General features: G+C 51.1%; 1 protein-coding gene across 1 annotated transcript in view; it reads left to right on the top strand.

The window, feature by feature from the left end:
- Window positions 1–23,896, top strand: part of PPARGC1B (PPARG coactivator 1 beta) — a 107,082-nt gene that overhangs the window by 67,959 nt on the left and 15,227 nt on the right. The window contains exons 2-5 of the mRNA XM_036846488.1: window positions 9,984–10,157; window positions 17,038–17,253; window positions 20,355–20,471; window positions 22,244–23,375. Of these exons, the coding sequence (XP_036702383.1) occupies window positions 9,984–10,157; window positions 17,038–17,253; window positions 20,355–20,471; window positions 22,244–23,375 (1,639 nt within the window). The remainder of the gene's footprint in view (window positions 1–9,983; window positions 10,158–17,037; window positions 17,254–20,354; window positions 20,472–22,243; window positions 23,376–23,896) is intronic.

The following is a 23,896-nucleotide window of genomic DNA, read 5'->3' on the forward strand; positions in this document are numbered from 1 at the left end:
TTTAGAATTTTGATATGTTGCTCATCATGGATTTTTAGGGGGCATTAATTTTGATTGTTTTCACAATATTGCATTAAATATGATCTGTCTTGATTGCTGAATTTTTTGGTGCCCAAGGCTGGTGCCCTCACCTCAGCCTAATCCCAGCCCTGATTCTAGCTTCCAATATCTGTGCACTCCTGTGACAGAGGACCCCCTCCCCGGGTCCCCAGGCCTCAAGTCGTCATATGCCAGGGCCTTTCAACCACTGCAAAGGGTGGCATTTGATCCCTGCAGTCTATTTTTGTGCCTGCCCTTCAGCGACTAATAAAATGTTGCTCTGGGTAGGGCTGATGTGTTGAAATGGTGAGTGTCAATGTCAGGTGGTTTGTGTGATCGTATATCTTCATTCTTGGCCTCTCAGAGGGGCCTGGAACCAGGAAAGAAAGGAGCTCTCGATGCTTTTGCCCCCACAGAGTTGGACAGAACTCACAATCATTGTCGAATAACTGAGGCTGCCCGGCAATTTGGCCTCGTCTTGGGACTGTACGGAAAAAATGTCCATGTTGCAGTCTCTTGCTCTTGTGTACCACCCTTTACAGTATACAGGGCACTTCCACATGGATCTCATTTTGTTTATTGAGCAGCTACTATATGCTGGGCATTGTGCTAGGCGCTGGGGAAACAGCAGGGAACAAGACAGATACAGCCTCTGGGGAACAAGACAGACACCGCCTCTGCCCGCATGGAACTCATAGCCGGGGGAGGTGACAGTACACAAGTAGATAAATGAAAAAGGGGGAAGAGTTCTGAAGAGGGAGGGACGCTGGTGATGGTTGCACAACAATGTGAATATACTTACTGCCACTGAATTGCCTAGTTAAAAATGGTTAAAATGGAAAATTTTATATTATGTGTATTTCACCACAATTAAAAAAAAAATACCGGCAAAGGGGGGAGGGGATATCAGAGAGTGAAACGTGCTAATTGAGGGACTTAGAGCAGGTGATGGGAGCGAGATGGGCAGCCACTTTAGGATACAGTGATCAGCAAGGCTCATCTCAGAGGGACATTTAATCTGGGATGGGGCTGATAAGAAAGGACCAGCCATGCTCAGAAGAAAGAGAGAGGAGGCATCCCAGGCCGAGGGAGCTGCCAGCATAGGGGCCCCAGGGTGGAAACTCAAGCCACACAGCAGTTCCATGAGGGAGGCTGGTCCCTGGAGATGGAAAGGGACTGTTAACCAGTCTTAACAGCAGGTGGATACCTGCACACGCTTCGCAGTTCACAAAGCGCTTTTCCTGCCGCTCTCCGGTGAATTGAAGAGGCCCTTGAATTCAAGTGCACAAAATTGACAGCAATTGTAGGCGAACACAGTAAGCGGACGACACTGCCCCTGAAACACCTTCACTCACTCTCGCTCACTCGTGTCACAGAATATACTTCACCATTTTACTGTTTTAAAGTAAACAAAAGCACCACCTTCCCGGGCCAGGGGCAGCCTGTGTTGGCTGACAGGTGCCAGGATCTGTGCAGCCACAGTGGGGTGCAGGGGTGTGGGGCGCCAATGGTGCCCTCTGAGACCTCAGTGCCCACCACCTGCCAAGACAGCCAGGAGCTGCTCCACCACAGGTACCCTGGCCCAGGCACAGCTCTGAGAGACCTTAGGGATCTCTGTTGGATAAGGGGCTGCTTGCAGGCAACAGAGAGGAGGAAAGGAGATGCCCAAGATAACACCTGTCCCAGGAGACTGTCTGCCTCAGTGTCCTTATCTGCAAAATAAGAAAGTCATCTCTAGAAGTATTTCCACAGGCTCTTCCAGTGCCAAAAGCCCCAGTTCTGTGTTCTGGGAGTCCATTGTAAGGATTTATTTCCTATACAATGCAGGCTGCAATCCATGTCCAATAGCCACCTTATCCGATGAAGAGCAGGAACTACAGCTGGGGGTTGGTGGGGTGGGTGGAGGGCTGGAGAGGGGAATTCCTTGGAAAAAGTCAGTGAGAGTAAGAAATCATAAAACATAATACCTAACGTTGTTGTTTAATGAAGCCATATGGCATGCACATTCATTACTGCCAGTCTTTTGCTCTAGGACTGCTTGTGCTGCCGATGCTGAAATCCCAAGCTCTCTCTCCTGCCTGATCCACACCCACGCTGCCAGGGCTCCTATTTCCAGACTGGGGATTCACTCAATTGGATTAAGAATTTAGACTCTCGTCAAGCAATCTAAGCGCAGAATCCTTCAGATTCTTGCCAGTGCCTCCCTAATCTTTCACTGTTAGCTCACCCACACATAATTTGACAGCAGGGTTTTTGTATGTTTTTTTTTTAAAAACAGCTCAACTTTATTGAGTCCTTCCACAGCCTTCAACTTAGTTTCCATCGCATTCTCTTCTTTTATACTCATATTTTCTGTTGATGAACGATTTCATTAAAGTTTGTAATTATTGGAATTCCCTGGTGGTCCAGTGGTTAGGACTCCGCGTTTCCAGTGCAGGGGGCACGGGTTCGATCTCTGGTTGGGGAACTAGGATGCTGCAGGTGGCGTGAGTGCCACCATCCCCCCCCAAAAAAAAAACAAAAAACAAAAAACTTTGTAATTATAGTAACAAATGGGTTTGGGAAGAAACACAACTGACATTGAACAAAAAACCCAGCTGCTGGAGACAGATGTGTACACGACCTGGAGGGTTGTCTGTGAGACTCTGGGGCGCCTTGGGCCTTAGTAATGTGTGTTGTTACAGGAGGGGATGAAGGGTGTTGGTTAACCTGGGCGGTTGCTTAGGGGAGTGTCTCTTGTACCAAAGGCCTGAGAGGGCCTGGTTAGGATTAGGTTTGGTGGCAAGTAACAGAAAACTGCCCAAAATGATGAAGACTTTGACAAGCTCCACGTTGAGTCCTCCCTCACATCCTGAGGTGGATATCCCAGGGCTGATTGGCACTTAGAAATATCAGGGACCCCACTTCCTCCATCCTATTGCCTCGCCTACCAAGCAGAGCTGCCTTCCCAAGGTCACTGGTAGCTGGTCGTCCTCCCGGCCTGGCCTTGTAGCCCAGTTCTGAGCACTGGACCCATTTTGCTCTCTGGGCTGGAGGACCCACTCTTGCCAGGCCTGGTGACCTTCTGTCAGATCACCTTACGCTAAGCCCTGAGCAGGTAGCTGCGTAGCTGGGGCTTGGGGCCCCTCTGAAAAGCGCTGAGCATCACTGAGTTTGTGCTTGGCAGGCCTGGGGCCAGATGCTCCTGCGTGGAAAGGGCCTCCATGATGTTTTGAGACACTTAGCCTTGAGTGTTTTGGCGGGAGATCCTTTCAATGGTCTGACTTATCTTTAAGCTCAGGGTGTTTTGTTCTTTTAGGCTGAGCTCAGAGCCCCTGTGTTTTCTACTTATTCTTCCTGGAGCTTAATTTTGTGTCTATGACTCCTGAGTCTTATGAGGATGCTGTAGTATTTCTTTGAGGTCTAAAAATCAATTACTCTTCCTACTGTTCTCCTGGAAGCATCTTCAGGAGTTTTGTACTAATTTGGAAGACAGTGGGAAGCTTAGGTTTTTTGTTTTTTGTTTTTTTTGGATGTAAGAGAGATGAATCAGTCATAACTTTTTCATTGATAGGTGACAAACTCCAGCTGGCACATAATCTGGAAAGGGACCTTATTCACTCACATAATTGTGGAGCACAGGGAATAGACTGGCTTCAGGCACAGCTGTATCCAAGTGTTTAAATTATTTTTATCGGGAATACATCTCTCTTTGCTTCTTGACTCTGCATTCCCTGTGCTGGCTTCATTCTCGGGCAGGCTCTTCCCAGGTGGAAGCAAAGATGGCTCTCAGCGTCTCCAGAATTAAATTCAACCAGCTGAGCACCCTTGTCCACACGCTCCAGCACATTCCTGGTGTTTACTCTGACCCACCCCTGTGAACCAGTTGCTGTGGTCACTGGATGAAACCCTTTAATTGGCCAGACTGTGCTTACCTGGACCGCCTGGGTTCGGGGGAGGGATGACTTCCCCAAGGAGATCAGTGGGCTGCCACCATTAGGAAGGGGAATGGGTGGGAGGCCAGCCAAATAACAGACGTAGGAGGGGAAAAAGGAAAACATCTGTGTATGGAATGGCTTTGTGGGGACATCATGAATACTTACTTCACTTCCTTCCTAGAAGGCGAGTAGAGGTACAGGGTCATAGGTCTAGAGCAGGCTGGGTCTAATGAATCAGCAGTGGCTGGTAAGGCTCCAGGTTGTGAAGGCTCGGGGCTCAGTGGGAGGTAGAGCCGTGTTTGGTTACTGGTATCTGCCAAGTTAGGGAGGTAGGAAAGGTGAGCCGAGTGCCAGGTACCTACCACTCTATCAGATCTCATGCCCAGGCCAGTCTGGGCATTCTTAACAGTAATTTAAAGGGAAAACTTGCCCCAGACCATCAAATACAACTTCTTGTCAGTGAAGGACGCTTTGTAGGGCAGTACTTAGGGCATCCAAGATGGCAGTAAAGAAGTGTGTGAGGCCTGGGTGGGAGCCCTGCTCCCACCCTCCAGGGCAGGCCAGGAGAGAGCCAGCGTGGTCTGGCTGTTAGGGCAAGATCATCCGCCAAGAGAAACCACAAGCGATGGTAACACTGGAATGGGGGCTGGTGGAGGTTGAAGGAACATAGGATTGAGGGCATCAGAGGGTTTAGGACTGAGCAGAGGGGTCAGAGGACAAGTTCATGAAGCACTGACCCTCTGAGATGTCCTGCTTTCCCATCAGTCAAGTGGGGACGTTGACCACTGCCTACTTCCTGCATCTTGGGAAGGTACCAATGAGACCATAGCTGTGAACATCACTTGAATGTCAACTATAAATGCTGTATCTGTGACCACCATTCACGGGGTGTCTGACACCTGCCAGGCTCCTGACCTGTGATGTTTTATCTTTCTAAGAACACCGTGAGATAGGATTCTTTTTTATTATCCCCATTTTGTCAATAGAAACTCAGGCGGCAAAAGTTAGGTTCCTGACCACAAAGGATTAGTGTTAGTAGGCAAGCCAGCCCTAGCCCTTTGTCCTTCTTCTCTAGGCCTCCTTCCATTTCAATACAGACCTTCTCTCTGCGTCTTTGTCTCTGCCTCTGTAAATTCATTTATTTATTCTACCTGAATACTTACCCCAAGCCTATGTGGATCACAGAAACTGGATAAGTGCAGTGCGGAATTGTACTTGCAAATGCTTGAGCAAGAGGGGTCCATAGGGTCTTTGTGTTTGATGGTCTGTTTTCCAGAGGGGGCAGTGAGAACCCGAGAGAGGAGGTGACCCACTGAAGGATGCAGAGTGAGTGCGAGCAGGCCCAGAACCCAAGTTCTGTTAGTGCAGCCACCCCTCCCCCTCTCCTGCTTCCTTCCACTCAGTAATTCTGAGAATGTACTCTGGGCCAGGCACTAAGCTAGGTGATTTGCTGATTGTAGTCAGTAAAGCGGAGCCACCAATTTTTCCTGAAGATGCATTCTTTCTTAAACAGGGAATCGATTTGCGACAAGATACCCAAGCTTCCAGTGAAACAACTTAGAATCTGGATGAAGCACCATTAATCCACTGCCGGGGCATTTATCTCCCTGGCTTGGGGCAGCTACAGCCCGTTCAGATCAGCAGTGTGGTGTCCCTGGAGGAATGGATACAGAAGGTTCAGCAACCAGAGGGGGGTGTCCCGAGCATGTCAGGGGTGTGAGCAGACTGGTGGTGGGGACCACAGGGGGCTGTGCATGCGGGGCTGGTGCACAATGCAGCACATGTGGCCCCAGGCCTGTCCCTGCTCAGCTACAAACTAGCCCAGTGACTTGGGTCTTTCTCAGACTTTTCCCAAAGCTCCGTCTCCCCATCCATAAATGGGAATAAATGGTCTTAAACGTTCCTTCTCACGTTCAGAAGCAGGATGTCGGGCAATGGCACAGGCTTTGTTAGGGAGCCAGGAGACCTGGGGTTTGAATCTCAGCTTTACCTTTCTGGGACCCTGGGTGCTATGGGTTGAACTGTGTCCTCCATACAAAGGTATCTCGGTGTCCTAAGCCCCAGTACCTCAGAATGTGACCTTATTTGGAGATAGGGTCTTTACAGAGGCAATCAAGTTAAAATGAGGTCGTTAGGGTGGGCCTAATCTAAGGGGAAATTGGGATAGAGACAGGCACACGTAGAGGGAAGGCAATGGGAAGAGACACAGGGACAAGCTGCCATCCACTAGCCAACCAGAGAGGCCTCAGAAGGAGCCAACCCTGCCAGCATCTTGATCTCAGACTTCTAGCCTCCAGAACTGGGAGGAAAAATATTTCTGTTGTTTAAGCCACACAGTCTGTGGTGCTTTTTTACGACAGCCCTGGCAAACTAATACAAGTGACTGGATCTCTGAGTTTCCTGATTAGTAACATGGGGACAGTGACCCCTGCCCTGTAGCGTCGTTATAAGAATCTGCTGAGAGGATGTATATAAGACACTTAGTGTGGCCCTTGGCATATAGAAAGTGCTCAGTAATAGCAGTGGCTTAGCCTGTGCTGTGACCCCCCACCTCCCATTCCATGGGTGGGTCCTGCTGGGGCTGCCCAATACAGAGCAGGAAGGCCTCAAGTCAGACCTTTCAAAGAGAGCTGGGTCACCCAAGGCACCCCTTCAAAAGCCTCTCTAAATATGGAGAGGGCCAGAGAAATCACTATTAATGCAATGCTTAATGGTTTTTAGCTGGAGAGTGGCCTCATCCCTAATTGACAAGGCCTTGAAGCTGAGGTTTCTTTATTTTTATGCCCTGGGTACACTTTGAGTATGTCAAGCTGCTCTGGGTAATCAGTAAGTGCAGTAGTCATGGCTACTTGATGGGCATTTTGTAAAGGAGGGGGCATGGCTTTCATGGGAAGGACACTCATTGGATAACCCTGAGCAAATCCATTATCCTCCTTGGGCCTCAGTTTCCATAGGTGCAAAGTGAAGGAGGTAGACCAACCAGGTCAGGAGTTCTTAGCTGTGTCTGTGAAGGGCTAGAAGTTAAGTCTAAATTCCTTGCACGCACATGCACTGTGCACACATATCCATAACTAGTTCTTGAAGGCGCCTCGGTCTCCCGAACTGTCCACAAAGACTTGCATGGACAACCTCTCAGGGCTGCTGGTTCCTGGCTGGTCTGGGATTCTGGAACTCTGATTTAAAAGCTGTTTCTAAGACTCAAAAAGCAAGTCCTGTAGAGGTGGCTGCTCTGAGTTACTAGCACGGGCTGGTTCTAGAACATATAGAAAGAGCTCCCCAGAGAGCTTATAGCTGGGGCTTTGCTGGCCAGGGAGGCCCTAGCTGCCTAGCATCCTTGTCTGTCTACTTTTGGCCTTCCCTCCTGCTCCACAGGCCCTCGGTGCTGTCCTCCCAGCCCCACCACCTGCTCCTCTCCTGGATGCTACACCGGCCTAACCCATCTGCCTGCTTCCCACCCCCATCACACTTGGTGTAAAACCCAAATCCCTTCAATCCCTACCTGACCCGGCCTCCACCTGCCTCTCTGAAGGCATCCTCTCCCTCCCCCTACTCTAGGGCTGAGCTGCAGCCTCACTGGCCTTTGGTCAGTGCCCCATTCTCTAGGCTTGGTCCCCATCTGGATCTTTGACTTTGCTGGGTCCTCTCTGCCTAGAACCTTCTTCTCCACATTTTCCACTGCCTGGCTTCTCCTTCAGGTCTCAAACCAGACGTCAGCTCCTCCAGGAAGCCTTCTGTCACCCCGTCTAAGTAGATTCCCCTCCTTCTCTTGTCCTCCATCAGTGCACCTGGTTTGTTTCTTTCGTGGCACTAGCACAATCTGTAATGAAATATTTATGTGTTTTCTTCCCCCACTGAGATGTCAACAAATGAAGGAAAGAACTGAGTCTTATACATCACAGTGCCTGGCTCACAGTAGCATTTAATAAACGCTTGTAGGCCCCCGCTATCATGCACGCCTCAAATTTAAATACTAACAACACCAAGTTCTGTTGAGGGCGTGGAACTATAGAAACTCATACGGCTGGTGGGAGTGTGCAATGGCACCGCCACTTTGGAGAGCAATTTTGTAGTTTTTAATCAAGTCACACATACGCTTACCATAGGACCCAGCAATTCCACTCCTAGAGAAATAAAAACATAGGTCCACACAAAGACTTGTACACAAGTATTGTAGGCTTGTTCATCACAGCCAAAAACTAGAAACAAACCAATCATCCGTCTAGAACAGGCAAGACCACTGTACCCCCAGAGTCCAACTGGGCAGGGGAAGATTGGCAGCCCCAGGAGGGGGCTGAGAATCCTCACTGGAGTGACGCAGGACTTAGTATTCATGGATGTTGAACACAAGTGGATTGGAGAAAGACCGGGCAGATGGAGGGCAGGCGTGGTCAGGGATGTCCCTGGAGACATACTCTCTGGGCACCGTTCTGCCTGGCCTGAGAGCAGGGACTGGCTGCTTGGGAGAACCCAGCCCCGGTGCTGCCCGTGTGTGCAGGATTCTTGCAAAATGCCAATTAAGACATTTGACCCAAATTCGGATAAAAGCCTTTTTCCTGTGTCAAGTTGAGCTAATAATATACATTTATTCATAATTTATGAGGCCTAGTAAGTGGGAACAATTAAGGAAAAGGTCTGGATAAAACCTATTTCTCTTAAGTGTCACACAAGCCTGTCTCTCTTCACTAAAGAGGTTCCACCCTCCTCTGCCTGCCATGAAACTCTGTTGTTCTTATTATTTTTAGAAATTTGTTGTCATTACTGCTCACTACCATTTATTGAGCAACTTACCAAGCCAGGCTACCGCACTGCCTCCTTTAATATTAACTGTATGAGACAGTTGTTGTTCCATTTTACAGATGAGACAGTTGAGCTTCAGAGAGGTGAAGGGACTTGCCTAAGGCATCACAGCTGGTGAATGGGGATTATGATTCAGGTCTGTCAGACCCCAGAGCCTGTGGTATCCTGTTTCTGTGTTAGCCTCCCCACTCAGGCTGTTTCTGAATCTGCAAGGCAGCCCTTCTGTTGGTAACTGTTAAACTTGGGAGACCAGGGTGAGAAGGTGATTACCTTCTGAGTCCATAGGTCTGGGGTTAGGCCTGAGAATCTTCATTATTTCTAATAGGTTCCCAGGTGGTTCTGCCCCTGCCGGTCCTGGGACCACCCTCTGAGAAGCACCAGTTCGGTCGGTACTGTTACCAGGTCCTCCATGACTCCTTTCTACCCAACCCACCACTGGCAGGTGGGTTTATGGCTTTCTAGACCTTTTCCTGTGTACTGGCACAGTATTCTCATACGTATTATCATGAGAAGTGTGTAGTTTGAGTCTGTCCCATTCTCTTTACACATGTGGGGTAATATTTTACCTGCTGATATTCTGCAGTTTAGTATTTTATTTAACATGCCATGGAGAACATACATAACGGCCTCATTCTTTTCTACAGCACTGTTCTATGATATAGGTGATTATAGCTTTACTTACCTATTGTCTACTGATGGGTGGTCTTCCACACTTTAGACATTACAAATATTCCTGGGAACATGGGTGAGTGTTCTTCCAAAACACAGCAATCATTCAATGATGTCATCTCTTGTTATTACTGCTTTTTGTTGTTTCATTATTCATATAGAGGGCTTGTTGCCTTCCGGAAATCCCCTTTCAGGTGGAAGCAGTTGTATAAAGGAATAGATCTCCATTTATAGGTTGTAATAAAGTTTTCAACAAAATATTTCTGGTAAGAGAATAGAGGTGCTACGCGGGCGGGGCTTTGAGGGGTGTATAGGAGTGCAGAGGAGGCGGGGACGGAGCAGCAGGAAGGGGGATTTGTACTGCCGGGGCCTGACTTAGCTCATGGTAGGTGCAACAGTTGCAAGAGGATGCGGCTTTACATTTCTTGGTCGCTTGGCAAAATCGGCCCTCGGACGAAGGCAGCCACAGGTTCAGACTGGCAGCATCCTGAGTAAGAGGGTCCCTGCTGGGGTCTAACCAAGCCCAGCTCTGACCCGCCTCCTTCCTTCCTGTCTCCTCAGGGCGGGGGATCTGGGGAGGAGCAACTCTGCGCTGACTTTCCGGAGCTAGACCTCTCCCAGCTGGACGCCAGCGACTTTGACTCAGCCACCTGCTTTGAGGAGCTGCAGTGGCGCCCGGAGAACTCCGAGACTGAACCCAGCCAGTACAGCCCTGACGATCCGGAGCTCTTCCAGGTATGCCCTCCGGAACCTCACTGCCTCTCTCTGCCCCTAAAAGCCTGGCTCTGCCCTGAGCCATCTTCTTCTACACTTGCTTATGCAAAGAAGTCTCCTCATCCACCAAAGCTCTTGGGACCCTGTCTCATGTCCCGGGTCTGCACTTGATCTTGGGCAGCTCTTGCCCCCTTGCCAGGCTGTGTTATCACCCCTGGGAAGTGAGGGCTCGGAAGAGCTGCTCTCTCTATGCCCCCAGTCAGAACCGAGTCCCTCTGTGAGCCAAGGCGGGTTCCAAGGCCTCCCTTCCCTGTGTGGTCACACTGAACTCTCATTCCCACCCTGTGAAGCAGGTGTGATTATTCCCCCATTTTACAGATGAGGAAACTGAGGCTTGAAGAAGTTTAGTCACGGGCCTAGGGTGATTTACCTGGTCAGTAGCTGAACTGGATTTAAACCCAGTTTGCCTGGCTCCTGAGCCAGAGCTTTATAACCATGCTGACGCCATAATGGGAATGACTCACATTCTCATGCTGACGCCATAATGGGAATGACTCACATTCTCTGTGGCAGGACTGTCCCTGTTTGTGTATATTAACTCACTTAATTTTCTTAACAACTCACATACAGGAGTATAGTTATCTCCATTTTTCAATTGGAGCCTAGAGGTTCTTTAAAAAGAGGCAGTGTCAAGAACCGCAGTGCATATCTGTGCATATCTATGCATCTGCCTCTGTTCTCAGCTTTGGAGGCACATTTCCTTTAAGAAGCCCTCGAACATGGGGTAATGTGATGTCTGGGATTTGCATCAGAATAAAGCAATCCCTACATGCATTTGTGTTTGTGGGTGTGGGTGCATGGCATGGAGGGTAATAAGTGAAATATGATTGCCCACGTTGAAGCTGGGTGATGGGTACATTTGGACTCATTATTCTTTCCTTGAAATATGCTCCCCTATAAAGATTGGAGGAAGAAGCCATAGCTCCCTGTGTCTGTCTGGCAGGATGATGATGATGATGATGATGTCTGGCAATATAATAATAATAATAACAACAGCAACAACAATAATAATAACATACCATGTGCCAAGTCAGTGTGCCATGAACATCATCTCAAATAGGACTCCTGACAGATTGTATCATTCCTTCTAGAAATGTTTATGGAGCTCCCTGTATGTGTCAGACACTGTGTTCAACAGTGGACTCTTATGGTCTAGAGGGAAGACTGACCCTAGATCAGGTAATACATAAACAAACAGTGGTCACTTGTGACATGGGCACAGTAAGAATAAACCTGGGATGAGAAGAGCATCTAAAGGCTGGGTGGTCAGGAAAGGCCTTTCCAAGGAGGAGCTGCTTCAGCTGAAGGAGGAGGAGGAGGAGCCACATGATGAGTGATGATCACAGAGCCAGGAAGCAGGAAAGCTTGCTGTGTTGGGACCCGAAGGGCTGGAGCAGTAGCTAAGGGGAAAGTGCCAGGAAATAGTTGGGGGGGGGGTGGAGGTGGGCTAAGAGGGGCCAGATCATGCAGGTTCTTCCGGGCCATGTTAAGGAGTTGGATTTTTCCCAAGATTATTCTAACCTGTCGGTAGAAAAACTATCAGTAACCCATTTTACAGGTGAGGAAAGTGACGGTCAGAGAGGTTAAGTAACTTGCCCAAGGCCATAGAGTTAGGAAGGGTCAGAGTGTAGACTCTTAACACAGGACCCCAAACCCCTCGCTGTTGTATAACCTCTTTGCCAACCCTATGAGGATCAGGAGGGCTGGGCTCTAATTCTGGCTCTTTTCCGGGACCTCCACTCTTTCTCACAACAATGGGGTTAACTACGCTATGCTACCCCCTCCCTCAGAGGGGGCCAACTTCCAGGAAATGCTTTCAGGTTATGGAGAGCTGATGAGTGAGAGGGGTTTAGATGCTGCGGGGAGACCATCCCCACCTAAACTGTACAGGCCTCACCTACTCAGAGACTGGCCAGACCCACTAGTAAGCTCCTGCCAAGGTCCTACTATGTGCATGAAATGGTCTCAGACACAAGTCAGCCTTGGTATGGCCCTTGGGCTCTTAGCACAGCAAGGAAGGCAGGAGAATCTTCACAGATGGTTAGGACTGAGGCAGAACTCTGCCCACCCAGCCCCTCTCCCCTTCATGGCCCGCACTCCACCTCTGCTCCACCCATTACACACCGGTGCGCCTCTGTGCAGTGATTATGTGATTAGTGCCTGATTCCTCCCTCCCCCCTCCCCCATCATAAAGCCCCTGAGCTTGGGGGCTGATACAGCGATGTGCATTGTTATATCCCCAGGGCTCTGCATGGAGCCCGGCACTTTCTTGGGGTTTAAAAAATATTTATCATATGAATAAATCCTTCGACACCCAGCTGTCATGTTAGCCCCTCCTAAGGCAGGTGGTCAGTCACTTCCTCTCTGGGCTCCCATCCTGTGTACGTGCATGCCTGTGACCTTCAGACTTCGAGCTCCTTGAGGACAAACAGCGTTTTGTTTTTCTGTGGGGCCCTTGCGCATCGAAAAGACTCAATCACATGTGTTGAATGAAGAAACTGATTGTAATAGTTTCCTTCCTGCCGAGGACCAGACACGACCCATTCCAGAGTCCTTGAGCTGGGATACAGGGGCCAGAGGTTCTAATACCCCCTCTGCCACTAACTGGGACAGAGTCCTTAGCTGACCAGTGGCAGTCATAGAGCCATGCTGCCTTGTGTCAGAGCCGTGTTCTCACAAGTCAGGTGGTACCATCACTATGGAAACAGGGAGAGTGGAGAACAGCTACCCTTACAAGAGTTGACAACTGCTTGGGGGCAGGGACAGCGCCTTCCGTTTCTGTGTGCCCAGAGTCCCTAGGGCCAGGGTCACAATAGGCTAAACTTAGTAAGTATTTTTGGAGGAAGCCGGTGTCTGGTTCTATCACCGTGTGCCATGTGGCCTTGGGCTAGTAGCTCCTCACTGTTGGGCCTCAGTTTCCCCAGGTGAGAAGTGAAGAACGAGCATGGATCAGATCAGTGGTTCTTAATCTGTTGTAGGGAGAGAGTCACTGGGTCCTTTTAGACCCTGATGACATCTGTGGACCCACCCCCAGAAAAAAGGAAGGGAAACTGATTTCCTGGGTTTCCTGCACCCCAGTTGAGCCCTGGAACGGCAGACGATTTCTGAGTGTTCTTCTGGCCCTGATAGCCTAAATTCTGTTCTGTGTCATTCCTTCAAGCTCCTCTAGGCACTCAGAATGAAGCGTTCTCCCTCAGGTTTCTTGCAGGTTCCTTTTCCTTCAGCCTAAGAGAGCTCAGGAAGGTTGGGGGTGGAGCCAAGTCTATTAATATCCCTGCCTCAGCTGATTAACTCTCCGTTAATTTGCGCTTTGTTTCTAAGCGGAGCCGGGAGAGCTGAGCTAATGGGCCCGGGAAGAGGAGAGGGGCGGCATGGCTCCCTGTGATGTATTATCCTAGGGCGCTGATGGCACGATGCCGAGGGCAGGAATGGACTTTCTTCCCAGACAGGGTCAGGACCCACAACCCTGCCTGGCTATTCCAGAGCTGGAGCAGCCCAGGGAGGGCTGAGGAGAGAGCGAGGAGACCTTCTGTCAGTCATTTTGTTTTTACTCAACCTATTGGAGCTCCTTGGGGTCTCTGCCATCTGGCATTCCTTTCAGCACCATGCCTGGCACCTAGTAAGTCCTTGACCATCCTCCCCAGCCCTTCCTGACTTGCTGTGTGACTTTGGCAAGTCTCTTTCCTGGACCTTCATTCCCCCCACCCCCAAAAGAATGGCAAATAGGCTTCCTCATGAGTTCCAACTGAGGTGTATCGGCGGTGTTGCCTGGAGGGTTGTGTTCAGAAAGGTGGCAGGAACAAGAGCCACATTGGTTAGCGACATGGCGGGGTTGGGGGGAGGGATGGGGACAGTAGCACGCAGGCTGCATGTTTGACATCCCTGGTCACTACGTGATCCCTGAAGGCCCTTCCAGCTCTGATAGTTGTGATAATTCAGAATATCTCTGGGCCATGCTCCTCTCCCTGTGAAAGAGGGAACCCTCATTCCATCCAGTGCTGATGACATCGTTTCTGAATAACTTCCGTCTAGAATCTGTTTTTTGAGACGCTAATCTCAGTCTCTCCCCAGTGGTCAGAGTTCATTGTTCGGTTCACTCATTCTTCCATTCAGCAAATCTGCCTGGAGCCTCCCATGCCCCAGGCACTGAGCTAGACCCAGGAACATTGCACAGAGCCCTTGTGTCACTGCCTCCAAACTGGCCTTCCTAGTAGCCTTTGGAGGGAAGCCAACCAGGGATCCTGTCTTCCCGTTTACCGGAAATCAGCAAGGCTTTGAAGAGGGAAATGACTTGCCCAGGATCACCCTGTCAGTGGCAGAGCTGCTGCCACGGTCAGCCCCAAGAGTGGTCCCTGAGTCCCAGGTCCCAAGATCTTAACTCCCCATCAGGCTGGACAGATTGCTCTGGGAACACAGGGTTGGGGTTCTGGCCTGAGGATGGGGATGAGGGGCTGCCACTTGAGCCCGATTGCATTCCCGAACCAGAGTTCTTGGGCCTGGATCTGCCCTTGGACTCCCATCCCCAGGGCCCGGGTCAGGCTCAACCAAAACCTTTTGACCTTTTCTTTTATTCTTAGTTCTGTTCCAAAATTACAAACACATTTTTTCTCTTCTCCCCATGTACCCCCTTCGAATTACTCAGCTGCTGCTCCGGCTGCAAGGCCTGGAACAGATTTCGTGCAGCCAAAAGGCCGTCACGACGTGTGTATTTCGAATGAACTTCCTGAAGAAAGGATAAACATCCTGACCTGGGATGGGAAAGAGTGCTGGGGAAGGCATCATGTGACAGAATTGCCTCCTGCCAGAACAGGCCCAGCAGCCAGGGTTTACTGAATGAGGCGCTTGGTGCCTCACCTAATAGCAGTGTGATCTCTGTGCCCCAGGGCTGGTGGGCTGGTATCTGTCGGTGGGCTGGGAGTGTGCACGCTGACCCTCGTGTTACGTCTGAGACATCAGGGAAGGAAGCTTCTTGGTTCATGTGTGTGTGCTGTGCTCCGTGTAAGCCCTGCCTCTGCCCTGGATTTGCTGTGTGAATGAATGCAACGTACCCAGGACACGTTGGTCAACCTCTATGAGCCTCAGTTTCCTCAAATGCAAAATGGTGATGGGAATAGAATCCTTCCCCGCAGAGGTTATTGTGGGGTTTACCTGAGGCAGTATTTACAAAGCCTCTCTATTCCTCTCATCAGCCAAATTCTTTGTCCCTGGCCTTGGCACTAGGTTTTCTCTCTGCCTGGAATCTTCTTTCCTCAGCTTTTTGCCTGGCTGGTTCCTTCTCATCTTTCAAGCCTAAGTTTCAGTATTAGCTGCTCAGAGCGGCCTTCTTTGACCACTGTAAATAGCCTATGAATCTTCACCTTCTTATTCTCTATCACAGCTTCCTTTTATTTTTTTCCCAGGCTTTCTCACTCTCTGAAATGATCTGATTTTGTTTCCTTGTTTAATTGTTTTCTCCACTGGAGGGTAAACTCCATGAGGACAGGGGCTGTACCAGTCTTGGGATGCTGTGTTACCAGTGCCCAGACAACACTAAGCACAGAGTAGCCATTCAGTACATATGTGCTAGGAGAAGGGAGGCGGGGGAGGAATTGCCCACTGTCGCCATCATTATCATCCTCACCATCACCCCCCCCCCCCCACCACCATCATCATCATCACCACAGCCACCACCACCATCGTCATCACCATCATCCACCCCCCCACCACCATCATCACCATCATCACTACCACCACCACCACCACCACCATCAACATCACCACTATCACCACCACCACCAACATCACCATCATCACCACCACCACCATCATCATCACCATCATCACCACCATCACCATCACCATCACCACCACCACCACCACCACCATCAACATCACCACCACCACCATCATCACCATCATCATCACCACCACCACCACCATCAACATCAACATCATCACCATCATCGTCATCACCACCACCACCACCACCATCATCATCACCACCATCATCACCACCACCATCATCACCACCACCAACATCACCATCATCACCATCACCATCTTCTTCATCATCATCACCATCATAGCAGGAATCATAGTAGTAGTAATAGTAGTAGTAGTAGTAGTAGTAGTAATGAGTGCTTGTTAGGTGCCAGGCACTGTTTTCTAAGCATCTTACATATGTTAACTCAGTCCTTGACAATAACCTTATGAAGTAGGTATTGTTGTTACAGTTGATAAATGTGAGATCTGGGATTCAGCCCCAGTTCCAGAGCCCAGGCTCCTAGCCACTGCACTAACTGCCCCTCCATGAGTGAATGAGGCAGCAAGCCCCAGAAACCCACAGGGGAATGGTAGCTGTTTTCCTATTGCTCTGCTTTCACTGTCACGGGTGAACCTTGAAGCTTCCAGCCTTTCTACCACCTGCCTGGGCCCCAGGGTCAGAGAGACTGACCTGGGGCTACCATTGGCATAGACCAGCCTCAGGGCTCTGTCCAGGGGTTTGGACGTGGGAGGCCGTGGTTGAAGCAGCTGTCCTTAGAGGAGGGGACGGGCGTCCCTCACGTGGACAGCCCTGGGCCTGGGGTCCCATGCTGATGAGCAACAGAGTCCAGACTGGGGCTCCTAGGCCAAGCCCCTTTCCATTTCCACCTGCTGCCTGCTCGTAAACTTCTTTGATTCCTGGAGTCCATAGCACATTTCTTGGGCATCTGCTGTCCCAGCAAACTGAGAGGATCTGAGTGGATTTGGCGGGAGGGTGATGGCAGTGCAGCTGTGTGTACAGAGCAGATTTCTACACAAAGTCGCTGAGCCCAAGGCGTTGACTAACCGTGTCCCCTCTCTGCCTCTCTGCTCACTGCAGATAATCGACAGTGAGAATGAGGCCCTCCTGGCGGCACTCACCAAAACCCTGGATGACATCCCCGAAGATGTTGTGCATCTGGCCGCCTTCCCAGCCCTGGATGATGGAGACGCACCTTCCTGCGCTTCTGCTTCGCCTGTCCCCTCATCTGCGCCCCCCAGCCCCTCCCTGGAGAGGGCCCCAGCCTCGGCCCCTGAAGTGGATGAGCTCTCGCTGGTGAGAATCTGTTTCCAACTGAAGTGATGGTGGTGGCTTGAGATGTGGTATCTGGTGGTAGAGGTGGTGGGTGCTGGGAAACCAGCTCCAGCCCCTGCAGGGGTCTCCGTGCATCACTGGCAAGGGTTCAGGGCAGACAGCCTGGACTGGCCGTGGGAGGCCTCCCTGGGCTTCGCCTGCAACACTGTAGGCCCTTTGGGATTGGGATTTCATGGATTGACCCTAAGTGTGTGTTAAACCCTTGAAATTAAATGCAAACATTTTCCTAAAGATTACGCATACACACACAGTAAAAATTCAAGCAGGAAGTATGGATAGTTAAAAGCAAAACCTCCTAACCCATCTCATAATTGTTTTTTCCTTCCTTAGAAGTAACCATGGTTACTGATCTGTTGTGTGACTTTCCTCTTCCACTTTTCTTTTTAACTACAAAAGGAAGCCTCCATTATATACTGCCCTGCACCTTGCTTTTCTCAAGTGAATTGTGTGTCTTGGGAACTCTTTCAAATGAGCAGAGGTATCTCTGTTTTATCCTTTTTGTTGGCTACATAGTGTTCCTTCATAAGGATATACCATACTTCTTTAACCAATTCCCTGGTTGACAGATATGTACATTGTTTCAACTCCTTTATTGTTCCATTGCTTCAGTCTGTGTCCTGTTACTGGCCTTTGCCACTTGTAAGTGGATACATTCCTAGAAAAGGAATTCCTTGGTCGTAGGATATGTGGTTTTTCAGTTTAGACAAATACTTCCAGTTTGCCCTCCAAAGAGGTTGGACCAGTTCGTACTTCCACCAGCAAAAGTTAAATGCTACCTGCGTGTCCGTGGAATGTAGAAACGTACACATGGCATTGCAGGTTTCTAGGGAGAAGGTCTCAGCTTTTTCAGATTCCAATGGGTTCCAGACCTCAGAAGTTGCTGAAAGCAGTTTCCCTTAACTCAGGCTTAGGGCTCCAGAAAGCCAGATGTCCTGGCTTGTGAGGAACAGCTTATCTGTCTTGGGCTCCCCACCTCGACACTGTAGCTCCTAGGGGCTGGCGAGACTTTGCTGGAAAATCAGAGCCTGTTGGAGATGGAAGGGGTCTTTGGTCGTGAAGAGTGAGAGCCAGGCAGGCCCTTGGTGACCATAAAGTGCGACTCTGGGGAAATAGAGGCCCAGCGAGGGGAGGGCCTCTCCCAGGGTCACACAGCAAGTTGGTGTGCCAGCAAGGATTAGAACTCAGGTACTCTGACTCCTGGTCCAGGACCCCTTTTCCTCTTTCCCACTGCCTGCAAGTTCCCCAAAGCAGTGTGAAATATTTAGTAAGCACCTATGTGTGCCGGATACAAGCATACGTTCAGTCCCACATTGTGGCTCCTGTTGATAAGCGTTGTGCTTCCTTTCAGACTAGAATCAGACCTCCTGGGTTTGATTCCCAGCCCCACCAATGAATGCTTATGTGTCCCTTAGGCACCTAGCCTCTCTCTGACTCAGCTTCCTGGTCTGTAAGGTGGGGTTAATAATAGTGCTTATCTCAAAGGTGGTTGGGAGGAGTGCAGCAGATTAATACATATAAAGAACTTAGAACAGTTGCCTGGTACAAAGAAGTGGCTCAATAAGTGCTATCTCAGTGATAGTCCCAGCACAACTGGTGTTGGTGGTCATGGAACCAGAGGAATTCTGTATGGGACTGTGGAGAGGGACCACCCTGGAAGAGGTAGAGAGTGACCCTTGCTGGTCGCCGGTTGTTCCCTCTCATGCCTTAGATGGCACTTTTGTTTCAGGCACTGGGCTAGGCACACAGGAAACAGATTCACCATCTAGACTCCCTGCATACCAACAGAGTTCTAGAAAGGCCCTGAGAATTTATACAGACACCCGGTTCTTAACCTGGAGACATGGGTCCCAGAGAGTCTACCTCTGGACTAATGGGGACCTGTGGACCTCTACATATATGTGTGTTTTTCTGAGGTCAGTAGCTTCTCATATTCTTAGAGGGACCCCTGAGTCAAAAAACACCCAACCATTTAGTCTACCTGCCCCTGTTTTATACACACACAGACACAGACACACACACACAGACACACCCACCCACACCCACCCACACACACATACCCCCTACCTTGGAGAAACGAAGTCTGGTTTCTCCCAATCCTTTCCTCTTCCTCAAGGCTGGGAGAGGGAAAGGACTCACCCAAGGTCTCACAGTGAGCTGGGATTGAACTGAATCAGAACCAGGTCCCTTGCCTCTGGTCTAAGAATCTTTTCCTGTCCACGTCAGAGAATCACAGATGTGTGTGTTGGTCTGGGGTCTAGGTAGGGTGGTGTGGCTCATCCAGCTCCTAGGGGAGTGGCGAGTGACCTTTACTTTGGTTCCCAGGCCTTTGGCAATCCTCCTAGGGGTCATGTCCCTTGAGGAAACACTTGATGCTGTAGCAAAAGCCCATCATGCTTCTTGACTTGTTCTCAACCTTGGCTGTGGTAGGATCCCCGGCGAAACCCCCAGGCGTACTCAGCTCCCTGCTTTCTTGGCTGGGATACACTGAGCACTTTTCCTCCGGGTACAGAAGCTCAGCAACTTTTATAGAAAATTTAGAAAAGCCAGACAAGCTTAAGAAGCTTCCACTTGTGTGAAAACAGCTGGCTGGGTTGGAAGTGATGTGTATATATATATTCTTGTATGATTGAATCCCACCTCATGAAAGGTCACAGAAAGTGGTGTATGTGTACTGCGAGTATATGCAGAATGTCCCAATCAAGTGTGTGCATCACATTTCAACAGTAGGATGGGTAGACGTCACCTAACATCTGTTTGGGTTTCTCAAGATCACAGATATTCCTCTTAGGTTATTAACTCTCAAAAGGACTTACGTTTTATTGGGATACCTGTATGGGTTTGGGATTGTTAGACAACCTGCTTTCTGTACTTAATATATTGGGGGCATATTCTAGGTCATTAAGTGCCCTCCCCGTGTTCCGCCGTGGCCCTGTGATGATGGGGTCAGGGTGTGGTTGGTCCTGAGGGGCTGGCTCTGGGCCAGGCTTCTCCCTGAGGTGCGCTTCCCCATGTCTCTGGCTGCAGCTCAGCCCCGGCTCCTCTCCTCTCTGTTCCTCCCACAGCTGCAGAAACTCCTTCTCACCACGTCCTACCCAACCTCGACCTCTGACAGCCAGAAGGAAGGGACCGCCTGGCGCCAGGCAGGCCTCAGGTCCAGAAGTCAGCGGCCTTGGGTCAAGGTATTTCTGCACATGCCCCCAGACCCACCCAGGCCTCTGGGGGTCTCTGGGGAGGGCGGTGTGCACCTTTCCGCTCTTGTTAGAGGCCATCAAGTTCAATCCACTTCCAGCTTCCCTCTTTGCTCATCACACAACCCTTGTCGCTGATATGCTGGGCACTGCTTGAGACCCAGGCCAGTCTGGGGTTCTAGAAAGAGCCTTGGGCTTGTTCATGTGCAGTTGACCCTTGAACAACATGGGTTTGAACTTTATGGGACCACTTACACGTGGATTTTTTTTCAGTAGTAAATACTACAGTACTGCAGGATCCGCAGTTGGTTGAATCCACAGATGCAGAGGAACCATGGCTGCTGAGGGCTGACTGGAAGTCATATGTGAATTTCCCACTGCGCGGCTGGTCTACCCCCCGCAACCCCCACATTGTTCAAGAGTCAACTGTACCTCAGTGTTCCAGGCACTGTGTTAGATGTTGGGTTAGAGCAGGGACGAGGAGGATGTGGCCTGCCCTCAGGAAGCTTATGCTAATGAGGTGACAGAATGAAACATAAGGTCCTCACTGGTACCATGGAGACCATAAGGAGTCTGGATTTCTCTTGGGGGGAGCCATCGGAGGGCTGAAAGCTCTATCTTGAACACCCAGGAGGGGAGCAAGTCCCTTTTCCTCCTTGGGCTCCATCTTCTGAGACTTCCAAGGAGAGGTTTCAGAGGTAATTTCCCAGCGTTCCTGTTACTCAAAGCCTACACCCAGCCCTCCCCTCTTGTCCCCAGACACCGCTGCAGGGGACTGCTGCGGACAATCCCACCCCTCGGGGCAGAATCAAGATGGCATCTTTCTCAGACAGTGGCTCTGTGTAGGAGTCTGTCCCCTGCCTGGGCTCCCCTGGGGGGTGGGCCCTGTCCCTGTGCCCCCTCCCTACTTGTCCTTGCTGACCTCCCAGAACAGAGGTCCATCCCTCATGTTCCATTTTGTCAACAGGGCAGCAGCTAAGCTCCTTCCTGAGCCAGCCTGCCCTCTGGAGTGCTAGGGGGCACACCAGGGGCGTGAGACACCCTTGATAGCCAGTCTAGCCCCAGCAAAGAGACATTTGCGCTGGGAGCAAAGCCCCTGTGTGGACCAGTGGGGGCAGATAAGGCTGGAGACAGCGGTCGGGTGGGGCTACATTGCAGAGCACCCCTGGCCAGGGGGCCTCCCCTTTACCCCACGGGTACTGGGAAGATATTGAATTGTTCTTTTTCTTTTTCTTTTTTTAACAGCTTTATGGAGGTGCCACTTATATACCATAAAAGGCACCTGTTTTAAAAGTATGATTCAGTGATTTTTAGTAAATTTACAGAGCCGTGCAGCCATGACCACAATCCAGTTTTAGAACATTTCCATCATCCCAGGAAGATCCCCAGTGTCCCTGTTTACAGTTAATCCCTGTTCCCACGCCCAGCCCCAGGCAACCACTAATGTACTTCCTGGCGCTCTCTCTGAAGGCTCCGCTCAGGGGAGTAGGGTATTCAGAGAAGGGCTTTGGCAGTAAATCTAGAAAAAGGCGAAATCCATAGCTAGGAGACCTGTTAGGAGGCTGGCCATTCCTTCATTCCTCATCCCCTGAGCACTGTTAAGTGCCAGGCTCTGTGCTGGAAGCTGGGGATGAAGTGGTGAAACCTGGCAATTCTGACAATCCAGGTGAGACACGCTGGGCCTGGCCAGTGGCTGCAGGGGTGGGCAGCCGGGAGAAGCAGTGTGGGTCTCCTCCCTCACTCTGGCCTCTTTTCCTCTCCAGATGAACAGCATCCAAGACAGAAAGGCCCACATGATGCAGTCTCAGACCCGGAGTTGCACGGAGCTGCATAAGCACCTCACCTCGGTGCCGTCCTGCCCCCGGGCTAAAGCCCGCTCCCCTGATAGGGTCCTCCAGCCACCACCCCTGAGTCCCTGGGTCCCTGCCAAGGAGGATGAGGAGGCGGGTGAGGACTGCCCGAGTCCCCAGCCGGCTCCAGCCTCTCCCTGGGACTCCCCAGCACCGGGCAGGGCAGACCCCGGCGCCCAGGTTTCCCAGGAGGACACGCAGGCCATGGTGCAGCTCATTCGCTACATGCACACCTACTGCCTTCCCCAGAGGAAGCTGCCCGCACAGGCCCCAGAGCCAGCCCCCCAGCCCTGCAGCAGCCCCGCCAAGCAGGTCAGACCCCGGCCTCGGTGCCAGCACCCTTCCAAAGCCACCTGGGCTGAGTTCTCCATCCTAAGGGAACTTCTGGCTCAAGATATCCTCTGTGATGTCAGCAAACCCTACCGCCTGGCCACGCCTGTCTACGCCTCCCTCACACCCCGGGCCCGGCCCAGGCCCAAAGACAGCCAGGCCTCTGCGGGCCACCCCTCCCCCGTGGAGGAGGTGCGGGTCGCGGCTTCACCCCAGAGCTCGGGGCCCAGACCCAGCCTGCGCCCGCTGCGGCTGGAGGTGAAAGGGCACATCAGCCGGTTGGCCAGGCTGCAGCCTGAGGAGGAAGATGAGGAAGAGGAGGAGGAAGAAGAAGAAAAAGAGGAAGAGGAGGAGGAGGAGTGGGGCCGGAAAAGGCCGGGCCGGGGCCTGCCAGGGACCAAGCTGGGGAGGAAGCAGGAGAGCTCCGTGTGCCCCGTGCGGCGTTCCAGGAGACTGAACCCGGAGCTGGGCCCCTGGCTGACGTTCACCGATGAGCCGATGGTTCCCGCGGAGCCCCAAGGGGCTCTGCCCTCGCTGCGCCTGGCCCCTGAGGCCTACGACGTGGAGGGGGAGCTGGGCAGCCCCGCGGACGAGGACAGTGGCCAAGACCAGCAGCCCCGACGGGGACCCCAGATCCCAGCTCTGGAGAGCCCCTGTGAGAGCGGGTGTGGGGACACCGACGAGGACCCCAGTTGTCTGCAACTCTCTTCTGGAGGTAGTCGGAGTCGGTGGTCCGAGAGAGGGGGCAGGGCTGGGGTGTGGCAGACCCCACTGCCCGGGAGCCAGGAGCCCTGGGTTGAGCAAATCCCTCTCCCTCTCTGGCTCTCAGCTTCCCTTCCCATACAGTAGGCTAGTTGGGCAGATCTTCAGGAACCTCCTTCACATCTCTGAGTTTCTCATCATGCATGGGCCAGGCGTCCTTAATGAACGAGCAGCAAGATGCCTGCCTTCTTGGGGCTTGTGTTTCAGTGGGGGAGACAGGCAGTCAAAAAGTGAGCAAGAGAGGAAAAGTGATTACAAATTGTGATAAGTGCTCTAAAGAAGACTTCCTGGGTAGCAATGTGATGGAGGGTGTGAGTCTATAAATTCAGCTCCACAATGAAGTGGCATTTTAAATGGTAACAATAGTGGGGATAATAATACAGCAGTTATCTGTTATGCACTTGCTATGCCAGGCTTGGTCTAAGACTTAACACGGATTATCCCCATTGATCCTCACAGGAAGCCCGTGTGGTG

This window comes from Balaenoptera musculus, chromosome 3 (genome assembly GCF_009873245.2).
Source record: "Balaenoptera musculus isolate JJ_BM4_2016_0621 chromosome 3, mBalMus1.pri.v3, whole genome shotgun sequence".
In the NCBI taxonomy this organism is placed as follows: Eukaryota; Metazoa; Chordata; class Mammalia; order Artiodactyla; family Balaenopteridae; genus Balaenoptera; species Balaenoptera musculus.